The sequence below is a fragment of the Sus scrofa genome, chromosome 12 (assembly GCF_054392235.1).
Source record: "Sus scrofa isolate SSC_HxYL_T2T_F1_AM1 chromosome 12, Sscrofa_HxYL_maternal_Yorkshire_Landrace_v2.0, whole genome shotgun sequence".
NCBI lineage: Eukaryota > Metazoa > Chordata > Mammalia > Artiodactyla > Suidae > Sus > Sus scrofa.
Window position 1 is genome coordinate 39,340,097 of NC_139394.1, and position 18,724 is coordinate 39,358,820.

Genomic DNA, 18,724 nt, shown 5'->3' on the forward strand with positions numbered 1-18,724 from the left:
GGACATTTATGTAATGCCCTCTCTGTATGTCCAGATGAGGATCAATACCAGAAGATAAGCAATGACAGAGTGCCAAATAAACCACATTTTGACTAGTCCTACCAGACTCTCCTTGCCCTACCAAGTGAGGGACAAACACTTCTCGAATTTTTCCCCTCAGTCCCATCCCAAGAGCTACCTCACAATTTGTAGCTAGCTTGGAGTAAAAAAGTCATCCTCCAGACTCCACTCGCCCATAGTAGCTTTTAATCCGGGCTTCAAGAAAACTGTGCTCTGAGCTTCCATGTCCTTATTTCCCTCGTGGCATGGCTGTGAGCTTTGGAAATGTGTACGGTTTGCAAAAGTGGTCAACACTTTTCCTTCCTTAGATCTTCTGTGCTTAAAAAGGCTCTAATTTGCAATATTTGGGGAGTTTCTTTAAGCTAGGAAGAAAAGACGAGAATTGTCGCCAAAATATAGGGAAGTTACTCCCTTAAATAAATTACATTCTCCTAGGCAAGGAAAGACTTTGCAAGCTACCTTCCAAACCGTTTCTCAATTCCCTCAAAATCCTCTATTTTAGAAGCGGTCCCTTCCCAACCAGAACAGGAGTTCTTGTGTAGCCCAACTCCTCCCGCCCAGGACCTGGGGAGCCCATGCTAAGCCGACTACGGGGCCATTACTTGCTTACTTTTCCAGCTACTTCTAGGCAGGTCGTGAAGAAATAACGGCCTCAGAAACCGTCACGCTCCAGACTCGATTCCGGGGAAGACGTGGGTGGGTGCGGGGATTTGGCGCCGAGCGCGCCCCCGCGGCTGTGGGGGGTCTGGCCCACAATCCCTCGCGAGGGCGAGGGAGGGCGTGAAAGGCGACGGGGGCTGGCAAGGGGGGCAGACGGCCAGAAAAGCGAAGACACTGGATGCAATGGGGATGGAGATGAATCTTTATACGACTGTTCCATACCCCAAATCGGTAACATGCCAGTATGTGCTTAACTCTCATGTGGGGAGATCATTCCAACTATCAACCCTGAGGCCTCCACCCAAAGGGTCAGGGCAGAGGTGAGGAAATGCAAAACCCACTGGGCCTGGCTTTGTATCCTGCGATCTCCGTCCATCTTTTTACTGTTTTTACTGTCAGGATGTACGTTTGGTGTGCAAACTTTAATTGGGATTTGGAAGAAGCACGATGGAAACCGTACCGACGTGTGAAAACGTACTACTTTCCCGCAGTGCTGCAAAGCTCAAGGCCGCGTGCAGCCAGGCCGCGGACCCCGCCCCTTCCGCCTTACGTCTGACGTCACATGGCGCGGCCGGCGCGAGTGCGCGGGCTTTGCTGGCTCTGGGCTTGCGCTGCCTCTGGGTTTGCGCTCCCCCTGAGCCTGCGCAACTCGCACGTAGGTGTTGAGCTTTGAAATGCAGCGGGATTTATTGAGTTTCCCTCTGTCCCCAGCGGTGCGGGTGAAACTGGTGTCTGCAGGTTTCCAGACTGCTGAGGAACTCCTAGAGGTGAAACCCTCCGAGCTCAGCAAAGGTAAAGACTCCCAACAACAAGCTAAGGCAGTCTGGCTGCCGTCGGTACCGCCTCCCATCTCCGTTCTGTCTAGGCTTCAGCTCTGTCTCGGCCAGATGCTGCCGCCGCCCACCGCCGCGTTTACTATGAAGCAGCTCCTTGACTCCACTTAAATGTGGTTTGAATGGATAGAACTGCGGTCTTGAAAACGTGCACTAATTGCTTTCTCTGCCAGTGCTTGCTGAAAGCTCTAAGGATTCTCTCATTTATACTGAAAAGAACCCTCTTAGCGTGGGCTGTTATGTCCATTGTATAGAAAAGGAACCGATGCTTCTAGAGGCTAAGAAATCAGAGGGCTAGGAAGTTATGGAGCCGGGTTTGGAATTCAGACAAGCTGTCTAATATTCACTGTTCCAAAATCCAAAGAGCAGGATTAAATTCAAGAAAGGTAGGATTCGTGATAGAATTAGAAAAATTAAGAGTGAGAAAGGGAGTAGGATCCTCAGAGCTTGAGAAAGCATAAGTAAGAAGATAGTCGCTTCTCAGTGTAATTCATTGGAAAAAACCTAAACCTCACATTCCAAAACACTGTAGATTATGTGTTGGTGGGAACCGCTGCCTCCTGAGGTAAACAAAAATGAAGGAGTCTGCAGGCACCTTACACTACAGTGTGCCCAGAACTGTGTTATTAAGGTAGAACAGAGTTTTAAGTCATTGCCCTTAACAATGGAAAATAAGGAGGTTTCAGCTCTTCACTTAAGAACAAATGTTGTAGACCCAATATTAATTGTCTGTCTTAAGTCTTACTCCAAAAACTGTATCCCCCAAAGTGTGATTGGCTCATTTTCTTTCGACAGCTTGATTTTACAAAAAAGAGATGAGAGAATATGAATAAATGCTAACAATTACTGAGCAATTTGATGATTTCGATGTTCTACTGAGGTTTTTTTTTTTTCGTCTTTTTGCCTTTTCTGGGGCCCCTTCCCAAGGCATATGGAGGTTCCCAGGCTAGAGGTCTAATCAGAGCTGTTGCTGCCGGCCTACACCACAGCCACAGCCACATGGGATCACAGCCACATGGGATCCCAGCCGCGTCTGCGACCTACACCACAGTTCATGGCAACGCCAGATCCTTAACCCACTGAGTGAGGCCAGGGATCGAAACCATGTCCTTATGGATACTAGTTGGGTTCGTTAACCACTGAGCCATGACGGGAACTCCTTTATCAAGGTTTTTTAATGCATTCTGTTTAATTCCCACTTTGTAGAAGAAAAGTCTGGGGCATAAAAAAGTGACTTGCTCACACATAATGACTGCATAGTAAGTAATAATATGGAATGACAAACCTAAGTAATCTGATGCAAGAATAAGGCTCTTGGAGTTTCCGTTGTTGCACAGAAGAAACGAATCCAACTAGGTACCAAGAGGTTGCCTGCTAGATCCCTGGCCTCGCTCAGTGGGTTAAGGATCTGGCCTTGCCATGAACTGTGGTGTAGGTCACAGACATGGCTTGGATCTGGCATTGCTGTGGCGTAGGCCGGCGTATAGACCCCTAGCCTGGGAACTTCCATATGCCGCTGTGTGGCCCTAAAATGACAAAAAGAGAAGAAAAAAAAAAAGAGTTAAGACTCTTAAATTGGATGGAATTTTAATTTCCTTAGTAGCACATGGAGGTTCCCAGACTAGGGGAACCTATAGCACCACCAGATCCAAGCCAAGTCTATGACCTATACCACAGCTCATGGCAACACTGGATCTTTTTTTTTTTTTTTGTCTTTTTTTAGCTATTTCTTGGGCCGCTCCCGCGGCATATGGAGGTTCCCAGGCTAGGGGTCCAATCGGAGCTGTAGCCACCGGCCTACGCCAGAGCCACAGCAACGCGGAATCTGAGCCGCGTCTGCAACCTACACCACAGCTCACGGCAACGCCGGATCGTGAACCCACTGAGCAAGGGCAGGGACCGAACCTGCAACCTCATGGTTCCTAGTCTGATTCATTAACCCCTGCGCCACAACGGGAACTCCCAACACTGGATCCTTAACCCACTGAGCAAGGCCAGGGATCAAATCCTCATCCTCATGGATACTAGTTGGGTTCATTACCACTGAGCCACGATGGGAACTCCCATAAGCAGCTTGTTTTATAACTTCCAATTTCACTTCTCAGGCTATGTTGTTAGAAAGGAATGAAATTGTGTAGTCGAAGAAGCAAAAGCATATTGTTTAAAGTATTTGTGCATCTCTTCTTTTTTGTGTATGTTTTTAGGGCTATATCCACAGCATTTAGAAGTTACCAGGCTAGGGGTCAAATCAGAGCTTCAGCTACTGGCCTATGCTACAGCCACAGCAACTCCAGATCCAAGCCACATCTGCAACCTGCATTGCAGCTCCAGGCAATGCCGGATCCTTAACCCACTGAGTGAGGCCAGGAATCAAGCCCCCATCCTAATGGATACGAGTCGGGTTCCTAACCCACTGAGCCACAACTGGAACTTCCCAAATAATTATTTTTATTAAATAGTTTGGAGTGATCCATTATTCCAGTGTTTTCATAAAAATTTTTCATTATGAGTAATACACACACACATGCACTTGTAAAATTTGTATCTTGTTTTAGGCAACTACAGAGGCCATATATTCATTCTTTCCTAAGGAATAATTTGTATACCTTATGAGAGCAAGTTATATATGGCTTCATAAGACCATAGAGGTAGTAAAAGGACCAAAAGGAAAAAAAAGTACATTTTTATTTCTGAGATTCTCTTATATGTACTCAAAAATGCTTTAGAGGTTTAGGTCTCTGAATTCTGTTTCTGAGGTAATAGATAAATCTTCTAAGTATGTGAAGACTAAGAAAACATAAATGCCTTTATTAACTTGAAAAATTAAATAGTTAATTGAATGTTATATTCGTATGTTTCTCTACTTTTGGCATCACTCTTGTTACTTAAAAGTTAAAGTTAATGAAGACAACCCAGTAGCCTGTTAGACTTTTTTTTTAAGACTGTCTTTTTTTTTTAATTAAAAAAATTTTTTTTCTCATCTGTAGTTGTATAATGATCATCACAATCCAGTTTCACAGGATTTCCATCCCACAACCCAAGCACATCCCCCCACCCCCCAAGACTGTCTTAAATTTCTAAAATCAGGTGTTTTTGTTTCTGTTTCTTACTTTCAGAAGTTGGGATATCTAAAGAGGAAGCCTTAGAAACTCTGCAGATTGTAAGAAGAGAATGTATCACAAATAAAACAAGATATTCTGGTACAGCTGAGTCTGGCAAGAAGTATACAGCACTGGAACTTCTTGAGCAAGAACATACCCAGAGCTTCATAATTACCTTCTGTTCAGCACTAGATAATATTCTCGGGGGTGGAGTACCCTTAACCAAAATAACAGAAATTTGTGGTGCACCAGGTGTTGGAAAAACACAATTATGGTAAAACAAAATGGTCCCTTTTTCAGGGTGGGCTTAATAACATTTTATGGGAGTTCCCGTCATGGCTCAGTGGGTAACAAACCCAATTAGTATCCATGAAGAAGCGGGTTCAATCCCTGGCCTCGCTGAGTGGGTTGAGGGTCTGGCATTACCATGAGCTGTGGTGTAGGTGGCAGACGTGGCTCGGATCCCATGTGCTCTGGCTGTGGCGTAGGCTGGCATCTACAGCTCCAATTCAACCCCTAGCCTGGGGGACTTCCATGTGCTGTGGCGTGGCCCTAAAAATAAAAAATTAAATACGTAAATACTATTTTATATAAGTAACAGAGTATTGTGTTGTGGGTTTATAGTTAGGAGACCAAAAAAGGTGTACATGTGCTCCTGATTTTGTGTATGTGGATGGGTGCATCAAACAAATCAACTTAACATTTGCTTTATTTCAGCACCCTATCTTGTTAAATTGATAAAATTATTTTCTATTAAAAATGTAAATAAAAAGTTTTAATGTATCTTCTTTATTTAACCAGATAATCCAGGCTACGTAACTTGTATTTGTACTTTCCCAAATACTTTCAAATATAGATGTTCTGAAAATACTTGAACATTGAAAATGGACTAAGGGAATGTTTACTTATTTATTCTGTGGCTGTTGAATCGTCCTTTGACTGTCATTAAATTATTTACATCCTGATGAAAACAATGTTTCTCTTGCAGCAGTATAGTATGGTCAGTAGGGTAAATAGGCAATCTTATACTTTATTATAGAATTAATTCCTGAGGATGTAATTGAAAGCCAGATGTTTGGAAGCAGATTTATGTATAATAAAAATGGGTTGCAGGAGTTCCCACTGTAGCACGATGGGTTGAAAATCCAGTTGCAGTGGCTCTGGTCAGTGGAGGTGAGGCTTTGATCCCTGGCCCCATGAAGTGGGTTAAAGGACCCAGTGTTGCTATAGCTGCGACTAGGTCACAGCTGTGCCTTAGATTCAATTCCTGGCTGTGGAACTTCCATATTTTAATGATGTGGCCATTAAAACAAACAAAAGCATATTCCATTCCTAGAAGCCTCCAAACCACTAAAAGTCCTTAATTGTGGTTTTATAGGTACACCCTTTCCCTAATCCAAGCATTAATTGACTTACATGTGTCTGGAGCCATGAGGAGTCAACTGTTTCCTTTAGAGGGTATTGGCACCTATAAAATATTTAGTGATAACTAATGGGTGGTGATCTGGACTTTGAAAAACACTGTCTTAGATGATCATGATAACACTTTGGTCATTTCACTTTTTCTTGACAGTATGCAACTGGCAGTAGATGTGCAGATACCAGAATGTTTTGGAGGTGTAGAAGGTGAAGCAGTTTTTATTGATACAGAGGGGAGTTTTATGGTTGATAGAGTAGTAGACCTTGCTACTGCCTGCATTCAGCACCTACACCTTATAGCAGGAACACATATGGAAGAAGGTAAGTTAGCAAGTGCTCTTTTTTCTGTATAATAAAAGTAATTTGCATTTGTATCCATCGTATCAAGAGAGCGTTTGGAACATGAAGCTTAATGACTTGACAGTGTACTAGTATTAAACTGTTATACTTCTCTTACAAAATGAGAAATGTCACAACCTGGGCTGGCCTTTTCTTCCCCTTTTTTGGCCCTCACTTCTTAACTGCAGGAGCTTTGGGGCAAAACCTGTGTATACTTCAATGAATGACTTCAAGTCGTCATGCTCTGGCCTGCCAGGCATAAACTAATGTTGTTGAACCCCTTAATATAAATAAATGTCATGTCAGTGCATTCAATGCACTCAATACATTCAGTGCATATTTTCTTTCACACTGGTTTTTCCAAAAACCAATGGTGGCTTTGAAAAATTATGTCTAGGGAGTTCCTGTTGTGGCGCAGTGGTTAACGAATCCGACTAGGAACCATGAGGTTGCGGGTTCGGTCCCTGCCCTTGTTCAGTGGGTTAACTATCCGGCGTTGCCATGAGCTGTGGTGTAGGTTGCAGACGCGGCTCGGATCCCGCGTTGCTGTGGCTCTGGCGTAGACTGGTGGCTACAGCTCCGATTGGACCCCTAGCCTGGGAACCTCCATATGCCGCGGGAGCGGCCCAAGAAATAGCAACAACAACAAAAGACAAAAAGACCAAAAAAAAAAAAAAAAAAAGAAAAGAAAAATTATGTTTAGCGAGTTCCTGTTGTGGGTCAGTGATTAACGAACCAGACTAGTATCCATGAGGACACAGGTTTGATCCCTGGCCTTGCTCAGTGGGTTAAGGATCTGGTGTTGCAGTGAGCTGTGGTGTAGGTTGCAGACTTGGCTCAGATCCTGCATTGCTGTGGCTGTAGCCTAGGCCAGCAGCTACAGCTCTGATTCGACCCCTAGCCTGAGAACCTCAATATGTCTCAAGTGGGCCCTAAAAAGACAAAAGGAAAAAAATTATGTCTAGAAATGTTTGGAACATTAGGCTGATTGACGTTATGGGGCTCTCAGTAGTATGGAATGTACTTCATAACTGTGTTGATTGTATTGTTAGTGTTGGGAAGTTTTTTTACTCTTGTCACGTGGAAATAAAGTGATGAAAAAATTTTTATTTTAAGGTAGTTTGTATTCAGGTTCCTTCCTCCCACACACACCTGTGGCATATGGAAGTTCCCAGGCTAGAGGTCAAATCAGAGCTGTAGCTGCACCAGATCCAAGCTGAATTTTTGGCCTTTGCCATAGCTTCTGGCACCGCTGGATCCTTTAACCCACTGAGTGAGGACAGGGATTGAACTCACATCCTCATGGATGTTAGTCAGATTCTTAACCTGATGAGCCACAATGGGAACTCCCTCAAGTTCTTGTCCTTTCAATTACTCATAAAATTGAACAGTTTCTAGTTTGACTGTTTTATTTTGCTTTATTGTATTTTATTTTTCAGATGTTTAGTTTTTATTTTTTCTCTAGAAATTTTAAAAAACAAGGCTTTTCATAAGTTGTATTCCTTTTTTTTTGTTTTTTTGTTTTTTGCTTTTCAGGGCTGCATCTGGGGCATATGGAAGTTCCCAGGCTAGGGGCTGAATCAAAGCTGTAGCTGCAGGCCTGTGCCACAGTCACAGCAACATGGGATCCAGGCTGCATCTGCAACCTACACCACAGCTCACAACAACGCCAAAATCCTTAACCCCTTGAGCGAGGCCAGGGATCAAACCTGCATCCTCAAGGAAACTAGTCAAATTTGTTTCCACTGTGCCATGATAGAAACTACTGTATTCCCTTTAATGAATGTGATCATTATTGGATTTTTTTTTTTCTTTTTAGGGCCACACCCACCGCATGTGGAAGTTCCCAGGCTAGGGGTCGTCAAATTAGAGCTACAGCTTCTGGCACGCTAAGTACATGTTTCAGTGCAATGATTTTTCACTGATTTCTTTCTGAAATATGTATAAAACCAATCTGGTTTTTTTTTTTTTTAATTCAGTCTAAGGAGGGAATTTAATTTTATATCTTTGTTTCTACTTAGTTATCAAATTATGCTATAGCATTTAAGGGAAAGTATGATCTTTAGATCAGTTTTTCTTTTAATTCTTAATTTCGAGTCATAAATATGAAAGAAATCCCGTTATGTTATTTCTATTCAGTTAAAGCCAATAGCTAGAAATATGAAAAGTCAGACATTAAAAAAACTAATACAGGTATATAAACAATTTCTAGCTAGCTTAGTATGTAAGGAAACAGTGGAAAAGGTGAAAATGAGAGGTCGGGAATTAGAGTTCCCACTGTGGTGCAGGGGGTTAAAAACCCGAATGAAGCAGCTTTGGTAGCTGTTGAGACATGGGTTTGATCCCCAGCCTGGCGCAGCAGGTTAATGGATCCAGCGTTGGAAGTTCCCATTGTGGCTAAACGGTAACAAGCCCAAGTAGTATCCATGAGGATGCAGGTTCAATCCCTAGCCTTGCTTAGTGGGTTAAGGATCAGGCAGTGCTGTGAGCTGTGGCATAGCCCGGCAGCTGTAGCTCTGATTCTACCCCTAGCCAGGGAACTTCCATATGCCTCAAGAACGGCCCTAAAAAGCAAAAAAAAAAAAAAAAGGGTGTTGCTGAAGCTGTGACTGGGATTCAGTCCCTGGCCTGGGACCCTCCATGTGCCATGGGTGTGGCCATTAAAAAAAAAGAGGTCAGGAATTATGAAATGATAGTTTTATGAAATGACAGGTAAAACTAATAATTTTAAGATTGTTTTGTTGTTTCTTTCAGAGCAGCCGAAAGCTTTGCAGGATTTCACTCTTGAGAATATTCTCTCCCATATTTACTATTTTCGTTGTCGTGACTACACAGAGCTACTGGCACAAGTTTATCTCCTTCCAGACTTCCTTTCAGAACATTCAAAGGTATGGTTCAAACAACTGAAATATTACTAACCAAACATGTTTGGACATGTTTGATTAGCATGAAAAATAGTACAGTGGTATAAGCCAATTAAAATATCTTCCTTCCTTATCCTATGATTTATTTATATTTACGTATATTTTGTATGTGTGTGTTATGACCAAAGTAAGAAATTGAAATAATGTTGAAAGCGGTTCTATCTCCAGTAATGGTGGAATAACTCCTATCAAATAAACTGTATAGAAAGGTATAAAATGAAAAATAGAGAGTTCTGTGGTTGGCCTAGTGTGGTTAAGGATTTGTCCTTGTCATTGCTGTGGTTTAGATTCAGTCCCTAGCCTGGGAACTTTTTTTTTGTTTTTTGGTCTTTTTAGGGCCACACCTGTGGCTTATGGAAGTTCCCAGCCTAGGGGTCAAATCAGAGCTGCAGCTACCAGCCTCTGCCACAGCCACAGCAACACCAGATCTGGGCTGCATCTGCAACCTATACCACAACTCATGGTAATGTCGGGTCCTTAACCCATTAACCAAGGACAGGTATTGAACTGCATCCTCATGGATACTAGTAGGGTTTGTTATTGCTGAGCTACAGTGGGAACTCCCGTGAGCTGGGAACTCCTGCATGCCAGAAGAGAGAGAGGGAGAGAAAGAAAGGAAAGGAGGGAGGAAGGAAGGAAGAAAAAAACTTCTGCTACTGCTTCTTCTCATAGTTGATCTCTGTCACTATTAAGAGCTTGTGTGTGTGTGTGTTCCCCCCCAATTTTTAAGCATATTTCAGTATCTTCCCCACTTTTAATATGTTTAATGGAATTATACTGTAATATTTTGCACTTTCCATTTTGGCTTAGTGCTTTGTGTATCTATTTGTATCAGCGAATATGGATAGACCTTATTCTTTTTCCAGCTGCATATTATTATTATTATTATTATTATTATTATTATTTGTCTTTTTGCCTTTTCTGGGGCCGCTCCCACGGCATATGGAGGTTCCCACGCTAGGGGTTTAATTGGAGCCGTAGCCGCTGGCCTACACCACAGCCACAGCAACGCAGGACCCGAGCCAAGTCTGCAACCTACACTACAGCTCATGGCAACGCCGGATCCTTAACCCACTGAGCAAAGCCAGGGATCGAACCTGTAACCTCATGGTTCCTAGTCGGATTCATTAACCACTGAGCCACGACGGGAACTCCAAGCTGCATATTATTTTAAGAAGGTACTGGGAATGTAAAATGGTACAGTTGCTGTAGAAAGCAGTATGGCAGCACCTCAGAAAATTAAAAACTGAATTACTGTATGATCCAGCAGTTCTCCTTCTGGATTTATAATCAAAAGAATCGAAGGCAGGGTGTTAAGATATTTGCACACTCGTGTTCATAGGAGCATTGTACTGTGTAGCTGAAACATGGAAGTAACCCAAGTGTTCATTGATGGATGAATAGATAAGCAAATTTGATATGTATATACCATGGAATATTATTCAGCCTTAAAAAGAAATTCTGACACAAATGCTGCAACATGGACGAATCTTGAGGACATTATGCTAAGTAAGCCAGCCCTGGGAGTTCCCTGGTAGTCTAGTGGTTAGAATTTGGTGCTTTCCCTATTGCAGCTCAGGTTCAGTCCCTGGTCTGAGATCCCCCTAAAATCAAGCCACTGCACACCATAGCTAAAAAAAAGAGCCAGTCACCAAAAAAGACATACTTTATTATTCTATTTATGTAAGGTATCAAGAGTAGTCAAACTCATTAGAGACAGAAAGTAGCAATAAGCAGTGGTTGCCAAGACCTGGGAGGAAGAGGAGAACGGGAGTTATTGTTTAATGAGTATAGAGTTCTAGCTTTATAAGATGAAATATTGTTCTGGAGATGGTAACACAACATTATGAACATATTTAATATCACTAAGCCATACACTTAAAAATGATTAAGATGGTAAATTTTATGTTATGTGTATTTTAGCACAATAAAAAAAATTGAGGGGAAAAGTAGGTACCTGTAACCAATCCTCTATTGGTGGACTTTGAGATGCTACTGTATCATTCTACTTATATAAGGTATCAAGAGTAGTCAGACTCACTGGAGACAGAAAGTAACAGTAAGTGGTGGTTGCCAGGACTGCTTCATCCAGCAACAGCAGAATACACCTTCTCCTCAAGTTCACATGGAACTTTTCGCCAAGGTAGACATTGTCACAAAACTATCAAATCTCTTGTCTGTTCTCCTAAGGGCCCATGTGTCTTTACGAAAGTACTTTGTTTTCCTAGAAATACCTTTTCTCCATTCTGTGAATTTTCTTTTCTGCTGCACCCACAGCACAAAGAAGTTCCCAGGCCAGGGATCAAACCAAGCGGGGACCAAGCCACAGCAGTGACCACACCAGATCTTTAATCTGCTAGTGTCCTCTTTTCTCTTTCTTGATAGTGTCCTTTGATGCACAAAAGTTTTAAGTTTTGATAAAGTCCAATTTATCTATTGATTATTACTCGTATTTTTGGTATCACATGTAAGAATCCATTGCCAAATGCATGATCAGGAGTTTATAGGGAAGGGAGTTCCCTGGTGGATTGGGCGTTGTCACTCCTATAGCTTGGGTTGACTCCCTGCCCCAGGAACTTTTGCATGCTGTGGACATGGTCAAAAAAAAAAAAAAAAAAAAAAAAAAAAAAAGTTTATAGGGAGGAAAAAGTTTTCCTCAACTCTCTTAGGATCTCTGGTTGGGTTTGAAAATTAAACTGTCAAAGAGCATAACAGGAGAAAAGCACATAAATTTCATTGAATTTTTACATGTACATGGGAGCCATGCACAAGAAAGCAAAGAGCCAAAGAAGTGACCAGTACAGAAAGCTGTTAGACAAAGCTTTTAGACCTTTTAGACAAAGGAACAGTAAGTTTGTAAAGAATTGACAAGACTAAGAGGTTTGGGCTGGAGAAGGAAAATTGTGAAGAAGTATGGTAACTTGAAAGATAGGGATTTGTTTAACAAGGTTTGTTTATACAGCTTTCTCAGCCCTAAATTCCCTCTCTCTGTTGATAAGGAAGTCTTCCTTCCATCTGGTACAGGGAGAGTACCTTTCATACCAGCAATTTATCTCTTTTTATGTAAGAAGAACAGGGATGGGGTAGTCAAATGACCTTCTTGCTTCAGCCGTTTACTCAAACTCCTTCAGCTTAAGGTACCCAGTATATGAAGGTGCCATATTTGGGGGTAACATGTCCTGAACCCCGTCAAGTGTATAGCTTTAGCTCTTTTATTTGGGACTTGGATCCATTTTGAGTGTTTTGTTTGTTTGTTTGTTTTTCCCTGCACTGTAGCATATGGAAGTTTTGGGCCAGGGATTGAATCAGAGCCGCAGCTACGACCTAATGCTACAGTTACAGCAACACCAGATCCTTAATCCACTGTGCCAGGCCAAGGATCAAACCCACTGTGCCATAGCAACAACTCTGTTTTGAGTTAATTTTTATAGGTACTGTGAGATAGGTGTCCAACTTCATTCTTCAGCATGTAGATACCTGTCCCAGCATCATTTGTTGAAAAGACTGTCTTTCCCCATTGAATGGGCTTAGCATCTTTGTTGGAAATCAGTTGAGCACAGATATGTGGGTTAATTTCTGGACTGTATTCTGTTGATGGATGTGTCTATTTTTATGCCAGTATCACACTATCTTGATTACTGCAGCTCCTTAATATGTTTTAAAATTGGGACACGTGAGTCCTCCAACTTGGTTGTTTCTTTTCAAGACTGTTTTGTCTCTTCAGGACTCCTTGCAATGAATTTGATCCATGTGAATGGAGGCTGTCCATTCTGGAGAAATGCAGTTGGGATTGTGACAGAAATTACATTGAATCTGTAGATTGAGTATGTTGCATTCTTAACAATATTAAGTCTTCTAATCTGTGAACACAGACTATCCTTTATTCATTAGGTCTTTAACTTCTTTCATCAGTGTTTTGTAGCTGTTAGTGTAAAAGTATTCCTAAGTATTTTATTCTTTTTGATTCTTTTGATTTTTTTTATAATTTCATTTTCGAATTATTGCTAGGAATAGAAATAGAACTGATTTTATTTATTTATTTATTTATTTTGCTTTTTCAGCCACACTTATGGCATATGGAAGTTCCCAGGCCAGGAATAGAATCCAAGCCACTGCAGTGACCCAAGCTACTGTAGAGATGCCAGATCCTTAATCTGCTGTGCTGCAGGAGAACTCCACAACTGATTTTTTTTTTTTTTTTCCTTTTTAGGGCCACACCTGCAGCATATGGAGGTTCCCAGGCTAGGGGTCTAATTGAAGCTGTAGCCACCAGACTGTGCCACAGCCACAGCAACGCCAGATCCTTAACCCACTGAGCGAGGCCAGGGATCAAACCCGCATCCTCATGGTTCTTAGACGGATTCATTTCCGCTGCGCCACAATGGAAACTCCCACGCATAATTTTTATAGGTTGATTTTGAGCATTTCAACTTTTCTCAATTGTTTTATTAGGTGTAGTAGTTTTTGGTGGATTCTTTAGAATTTTTTTATATGTAAGATGTGCCATCTGTTAATAGAGATTTTACATCTTACTTTCCAATTTGAATGCCTTTTTTTTTTCTTTTTATGGCTGAACCTACAGCATACAGAAGTTCTCCGGCTGGGGGTTGAATTGGAACTACAGCCACAGGCCTGTGCCATGGCCGCAGCAACATCGGATCCTAGCCACATCTGTCACCTATGTTGCAGCTTGGGACAGCACCAGATCCTTAACCCACTGAGTGAGGCCGGGGACCAAACCCACATCCTCATGGATACTCGTCAGGTTCTTAACCCACTGAGCCACAATGGGAACTCCCAAGAGTGGGATGTTTAATTTCCACTTTCTTTTTTTTTTTTTGTCTTTTTGCCTTTTTCTAGAGCCGTACCTATGGCATATGGAGGTTCCAAGGCTAGGGGTCTATTTGGAGCTACAGCTGCCAGCCTATGCCAGAGCCATAGCAATGCAGGATCTGAGCCGCGTCTGCGACCTACACCACAGCTCACAGCAATGCTGGATTCCCAGCCCGCTGAGTGAGACCAGGGATCAAACCTGCAACCTTAAGGTTTCTAGTCAGATTGGTTAACCACTGAGCCACGATGGAAACTCCTAATTTCCACATATTTGTGAATTCTTCAAATGTCCTTTTGCTGTTGGTTTCTAAGTTTATTACATTCTGGTTGGAGAAGATACTTTATGTGATTCCATCTTTATAGATTTATTGAGACTTATTTTGTGACCTGACATCTGGTCTATCCAAGAGGATGTTCCATGTACACTTGAGAAGAATGTGTATTTTACTATTGTTGAGTGGAGTTTTCTATGTATATATAATCTGCTAGTTCTAGTTGGTTTAGTGTTAAGCCTTCTCTTTTCTTGTTTGTCTTTTGGCCAGTTATATCCATCATTGAATATTGGTTGTTGAAATTGCCAATTATTACTGTAGAACTGTCTTGTTTCTTTAATTTTATCAGTTTTTGCTTTATATAATTTACAGCTCTATTGTTAGGTCTGTGTATATTTATAATTATTATATCTTCTTTTTTTTACTTTTTATTACTCAAATGAGTTTATCACATCTGTAGTTGTATAATGATCTGATTTCACAGGATTTCCATCCCACAGCCCAGGCACATCCCCCCACCCCCCAAACTGTCTCCTCTGGAGACCATAAGTTTTTCACTGTCCGTGAGTCAGCATCTGTTCTGCAAAGAAGTTCAGTCTGTCCTTTTTTCAGATTCCACATGTCAGTGAAAGCATTGGATGTTGGTGTCTCATTGTACGGCTGACTTCACTTAGCATGATAGTTCTAGGTCTATCCATGTTGCAAAAAATGCTGGTATTTTGTTCTTTTTAATGGCTAATATTCCATTGTGTATATGTACCACATCTTCTTGATCCACTCCTCTGTCGATGGACATTTAGGTTGTTTCCATGTCTTGGCTATTGTAAATAGTGCTGCAGTGAACATCGGAGTACATGTGTCTTTGCGAGTCGTGGTTTTCTCTGGGTAGATGCCCAGGAGTGGGATTGCTGGATCAAATGGTAGTTCTATGTTTAGTTTTCTGAGGTATCTCCATACTGTTTTCCACAGTGGTTGCACCCATTTACACTCCCACCAACAGTGTAACAGGGTTCCTTTTTCTCCACACCCTCTCTAGCACTTCTTGTTTGTAGACTTTTGGATGATGGCCATTCTGGCTGGTGTAAGGTGGTACCTCAGAGTGGTTTTGATGTGCATCTCTCTAATAATGAGTGATGTTGAACATCTTTTCATGTGTTTCTTGGCCGTCTGTATGTCTTCTTTGGAGAACTGTCTGTTTAGATCTTCTGCCCATTTTTGGATGGGGTTGTTTGTTTTTTTGGTATGGAGCTGCAGAAGGTGTTTGTAAATTTTGGAGAGTAATCCCTTGTCAGTCGATTCACTTGCAAAGATTTTCTCCCATTCTGTGGGTTGTCTTTTTGTGTTGTTTAGGGTTTCCTTTGCTGTGCAGAAACTTTGACGTTTGAGTAGGTCCCATTTGTTTATTTTTGTTTTTGTCGTCAATACTCTGAGAGGTGGATCTGAGAAGATGTTGCCATCGTTTATGTCAGAGAGTATTTGGCCCTGTGTTTTCCTCTAGGAGTTTGATAGTGTCTGGTCTTATATCTAGGTCTTTAATCCATTTGGAGTTTATTTTTGTGCATGGTGTTAGGGAGTGTTCTAATTTCATTCTTTTCCATGTGGCTGTCCGGTTTCCCCAGCACCACTTATTGAACAAGCTGTCCTTTCTCCATTGTATAGTCTTGTCTCCTTTGTCGTAGATGAGTTGGCTGTAGGTGCGTGGGTTGAATTCTGGGCTTTCTCTCCTGTTCCACTGATCTATATGTCTGTCTTTGTGCCAGTACCATGCAGTTTTGATGACTGTTGCTTTGTAGTATAGTGTGAAGTCCGGGAGCCTGATTCCTCCAGCTCCATTTTCCTTTTTCAGGATGTCTTTGTCTATTCTGGGTCTTTTGTGCTTCCAAACAAACTTTAAAATATTTTGTTCAAGTTCTGTGAAAAATGTCCTTGGTAATGTGATAGGGATTGCCTTGAATCTGTAGATTGCCTTAGGTAGTATAGTCATTTTGATAATATGAACTCCACGAGCATGGTATATCTTTCCATCTATTTGTGTCATCTTTGATTTCTTTCATCAGTGGCTTGTAGTTTTCAGGGTACAGGTCTTTTGTTTCTTTAGGTAGGTTTACTCCTAGGTATTTTATTCTTTTGGATGCGATGGTAAACGGGATTGCTTCCCTAATTTCCTTTTCTGCTCTTTCATTGTTAGTATATAGAAATGCCGTCAATTTCTGTGTATTGATTTTGTATCCTGCGACTTTGCCAGTTTTCTGGTAGAGTCTTTAGGATTCTCTAGGTATAGTATCATGTCATCTGCAAATAGGGATAGTTTTACTTCTTCCTTTCCAACTTGGATTCCGTTAATTTCCTTTACTTCTCTGATTGCTGTGGCTAGGACTTCCAGAACTATGTTGAAGAGTAGTGGCGAGAGCGGACATCCTTGTCTTGTTCCTGATCTCAGCAGGAATTCTTTCAAGCTTTTCACCATTGAGAATGATGTTCGCTGTGGGTTTGTCGTATATGGCCTTTATCATGTTGAGGTGGGTTCCCGTTATGCCCACTTCCTGAAGGGTTTTTATCAGAAATGGGTGTTGGATTTTGACAAAGGCTTTTTCCACGTGTAATGAGAGGATCATATGGTTTTTATTCTTCAGTTTGTTAATGTGGTGTATCACACTGATGGATTTGTGGATATTGAAGAACCCTTGCATCCCTGGGATAAATCCCACTTGATCGTGATGTACAATCCTTTTAATGTATTGTTGGATGCGGTTTGCTAGTATTTTGTTGAGGATTTTTTGCATCAATGTTCATCAGTGAGATTGGCCGCTGTGTTTTCTTTGTTTGTGGAATCTTTGTCTGGTTTTGGTACCAGGGTGATGGTGGCCTCATAGAATGAGTTTGGGAGTATCCCTTCCTCTGCAACTTTTTGAAATAGTTTCAGAAGGAGAGGTGTTAGCTCTTCTCTAAATGTTTAATAGAATTCGCCTGTGAAGCCGTCTGGTCCTGGACTTTTGTTTGTTGGAAGTTTTGTAATCACAGTTTCAATTTCAGTTCTTGTGACGGGTCCATTCATCTTTTCTATTTCATCTTGGTTTAGTCTAGGAAGATTGTACTTTTCTAAGAATTTGTCCATTTCTTCTAGGTTTTCCATTTTATCGGCATATAGTTGCATATAGTAGTCTCTTATGATCCTTTGTATTTCTGTGATGTCCGTTGTTACTTCTCCTTTTTCATTTCTAATTTTATTGATTTGAGTCTTCTCTCTTTTTTGCTTGATAAGTCTGATAATTATTATATCTTCTGATAGACTAACCCTTTTATTACACACTGTCCTCTATTTCTTGTAGTAATTTCTGTCTTTAAGTCGCTTTTTCTGGTATTGGTTTGGCCACTCCAATTCTCTTTGGTTACTGTTCGCAGGAAATAGCTTTTTCCGTCCTCTAACTTATATGTATCTTTGGAACCTAAAGTGAGTTTCTTTTTTTCTTTTTTTTTTTTTTTTTTGTTTTTAGGGCCGCACCTGCCCTATGGAAGTTCCCAGGCTAGGGGTCAAATCAGAGCCACAGCTGCTGGCCTACGCCAAAGCCACAGCAATTTGGGATCTGAGCCTTTTCTGCGACCTACATTGCAGCTCATGGCAGTGCCAGATTCTTAACCCACTGAGCGAGGCCAGGGATCAAACCCTCGTGAATCCTAGCCCAGTTCAATAACTGCTGAGCCACAAAGAGAACTCCCTAAAGTGAGTTTCTTGTAAAAAGCCCAATTGGATCATTTTAAAAATACATTCTGCCAATCTCTGGCTTTTAATTGGAGAGTTTAATTCATATGCATTTACTGTGCTTGCTGATAAGAAGGCATTTCCACCATTTTGCTATTTTTTTTCCCTCCATGGCTTATACCTAGTTCCTCAGTTTTCTATTGCCACCTTCTTTTTATTAGACATTTTCTTTTTCTTTTTTTGCTTTTTAGGGCCACATCTGCTGCATATGGAAGTTCCCAGGCTAGGGGTCAAATTGGAGCTGCAGCTGCTAGCCCATGCCACAGCTACAGCAACGTGGGATCCAAGCAACATCTGTGATCTACACTGCGGCTCACAGCAGTGCCTGATCCCCAACCTGCTTAGCCCAGGGATTGAACCTGCATCCTGAATATGGGTACTAGTCATATTTATTTCCACTGCACCATAGCAGGAACGCCTCTGAGATATTTTCTAGTGTACCATTTGGATCCTTTCTTGTTTCTTTTACTATAAATTTTTTAGTTATTTTCCTAGTTGCCCTGGGGAATTATAATTAACATCT

At 41.5% G+C, this 18,724-nt stretch overlaps 2 protein-coding genes across 28 annotated transcripts in view; one reads left to right on the top strand and one right to left on the bottom strand.

Moving 5' to 3' along the window:
* TEX14 (testis expressed 14, intercellular bridge forming factor) overlaps positions 1-807 on the bottom strand; it is a 161,088-nt gene extending 160,281 nt beyond the window's left edge. For 17 of the 20 annotated variants that reach the window (XM_084984941.1, XM_084984939.1, XM_084984940.1 and 14 more), the window contains exon 1: positions 671-807. The gene's annotated coding sequence lies outside the window, so the exon portion shown is untranslated. Of the gene's footprint in view, positions 1-178 lie in introns of all 20 variants that reach the window. The other 3 variants (XM_084984932.1, XM_084984935.1, XM_084984925.1) reach the window with 3 other exon arrangements.
* A 477-nt stretch (positions 808-1,284) lies between these two features.
* Positions 1,285-18,724, top strand: part of RAD51C (RAD51 paralog C) — a 43,059-nt gene continuing 25,619 nt past the window's right edge. For 6 of the 8 annotated variants that reach the window (XR_014821261.1, XR_014821262.1, XM_021067281.2 and 3 more), the window contains exons 1-4: positions 1,341-1,512; positions 4,670-4,928; positions 6,228-6,394; positions 9,167-9,300. Coding sequence is in view for 6 of the 8 variants with exons in the window: in XM_021067281.2 (XP_020922940.2) it covers positions 1,395-1,512; positions 4,670-4,928; positions 6,228-6,394; positions 9,167-9,300 (678 nt within the window). In the remaining 2 variants the exon portion in view is untranslated. Of the gene's footprint in view, positions 1,513-4,669; positions 4,929-6,227; positions 6,395-9,166; positions 9,301-18,724 lie in introns of all 8 variants that reach the window. The other 2 variants (XM_084985017.1, XM_084985016.1) reach the window with 2 other exon arrangements.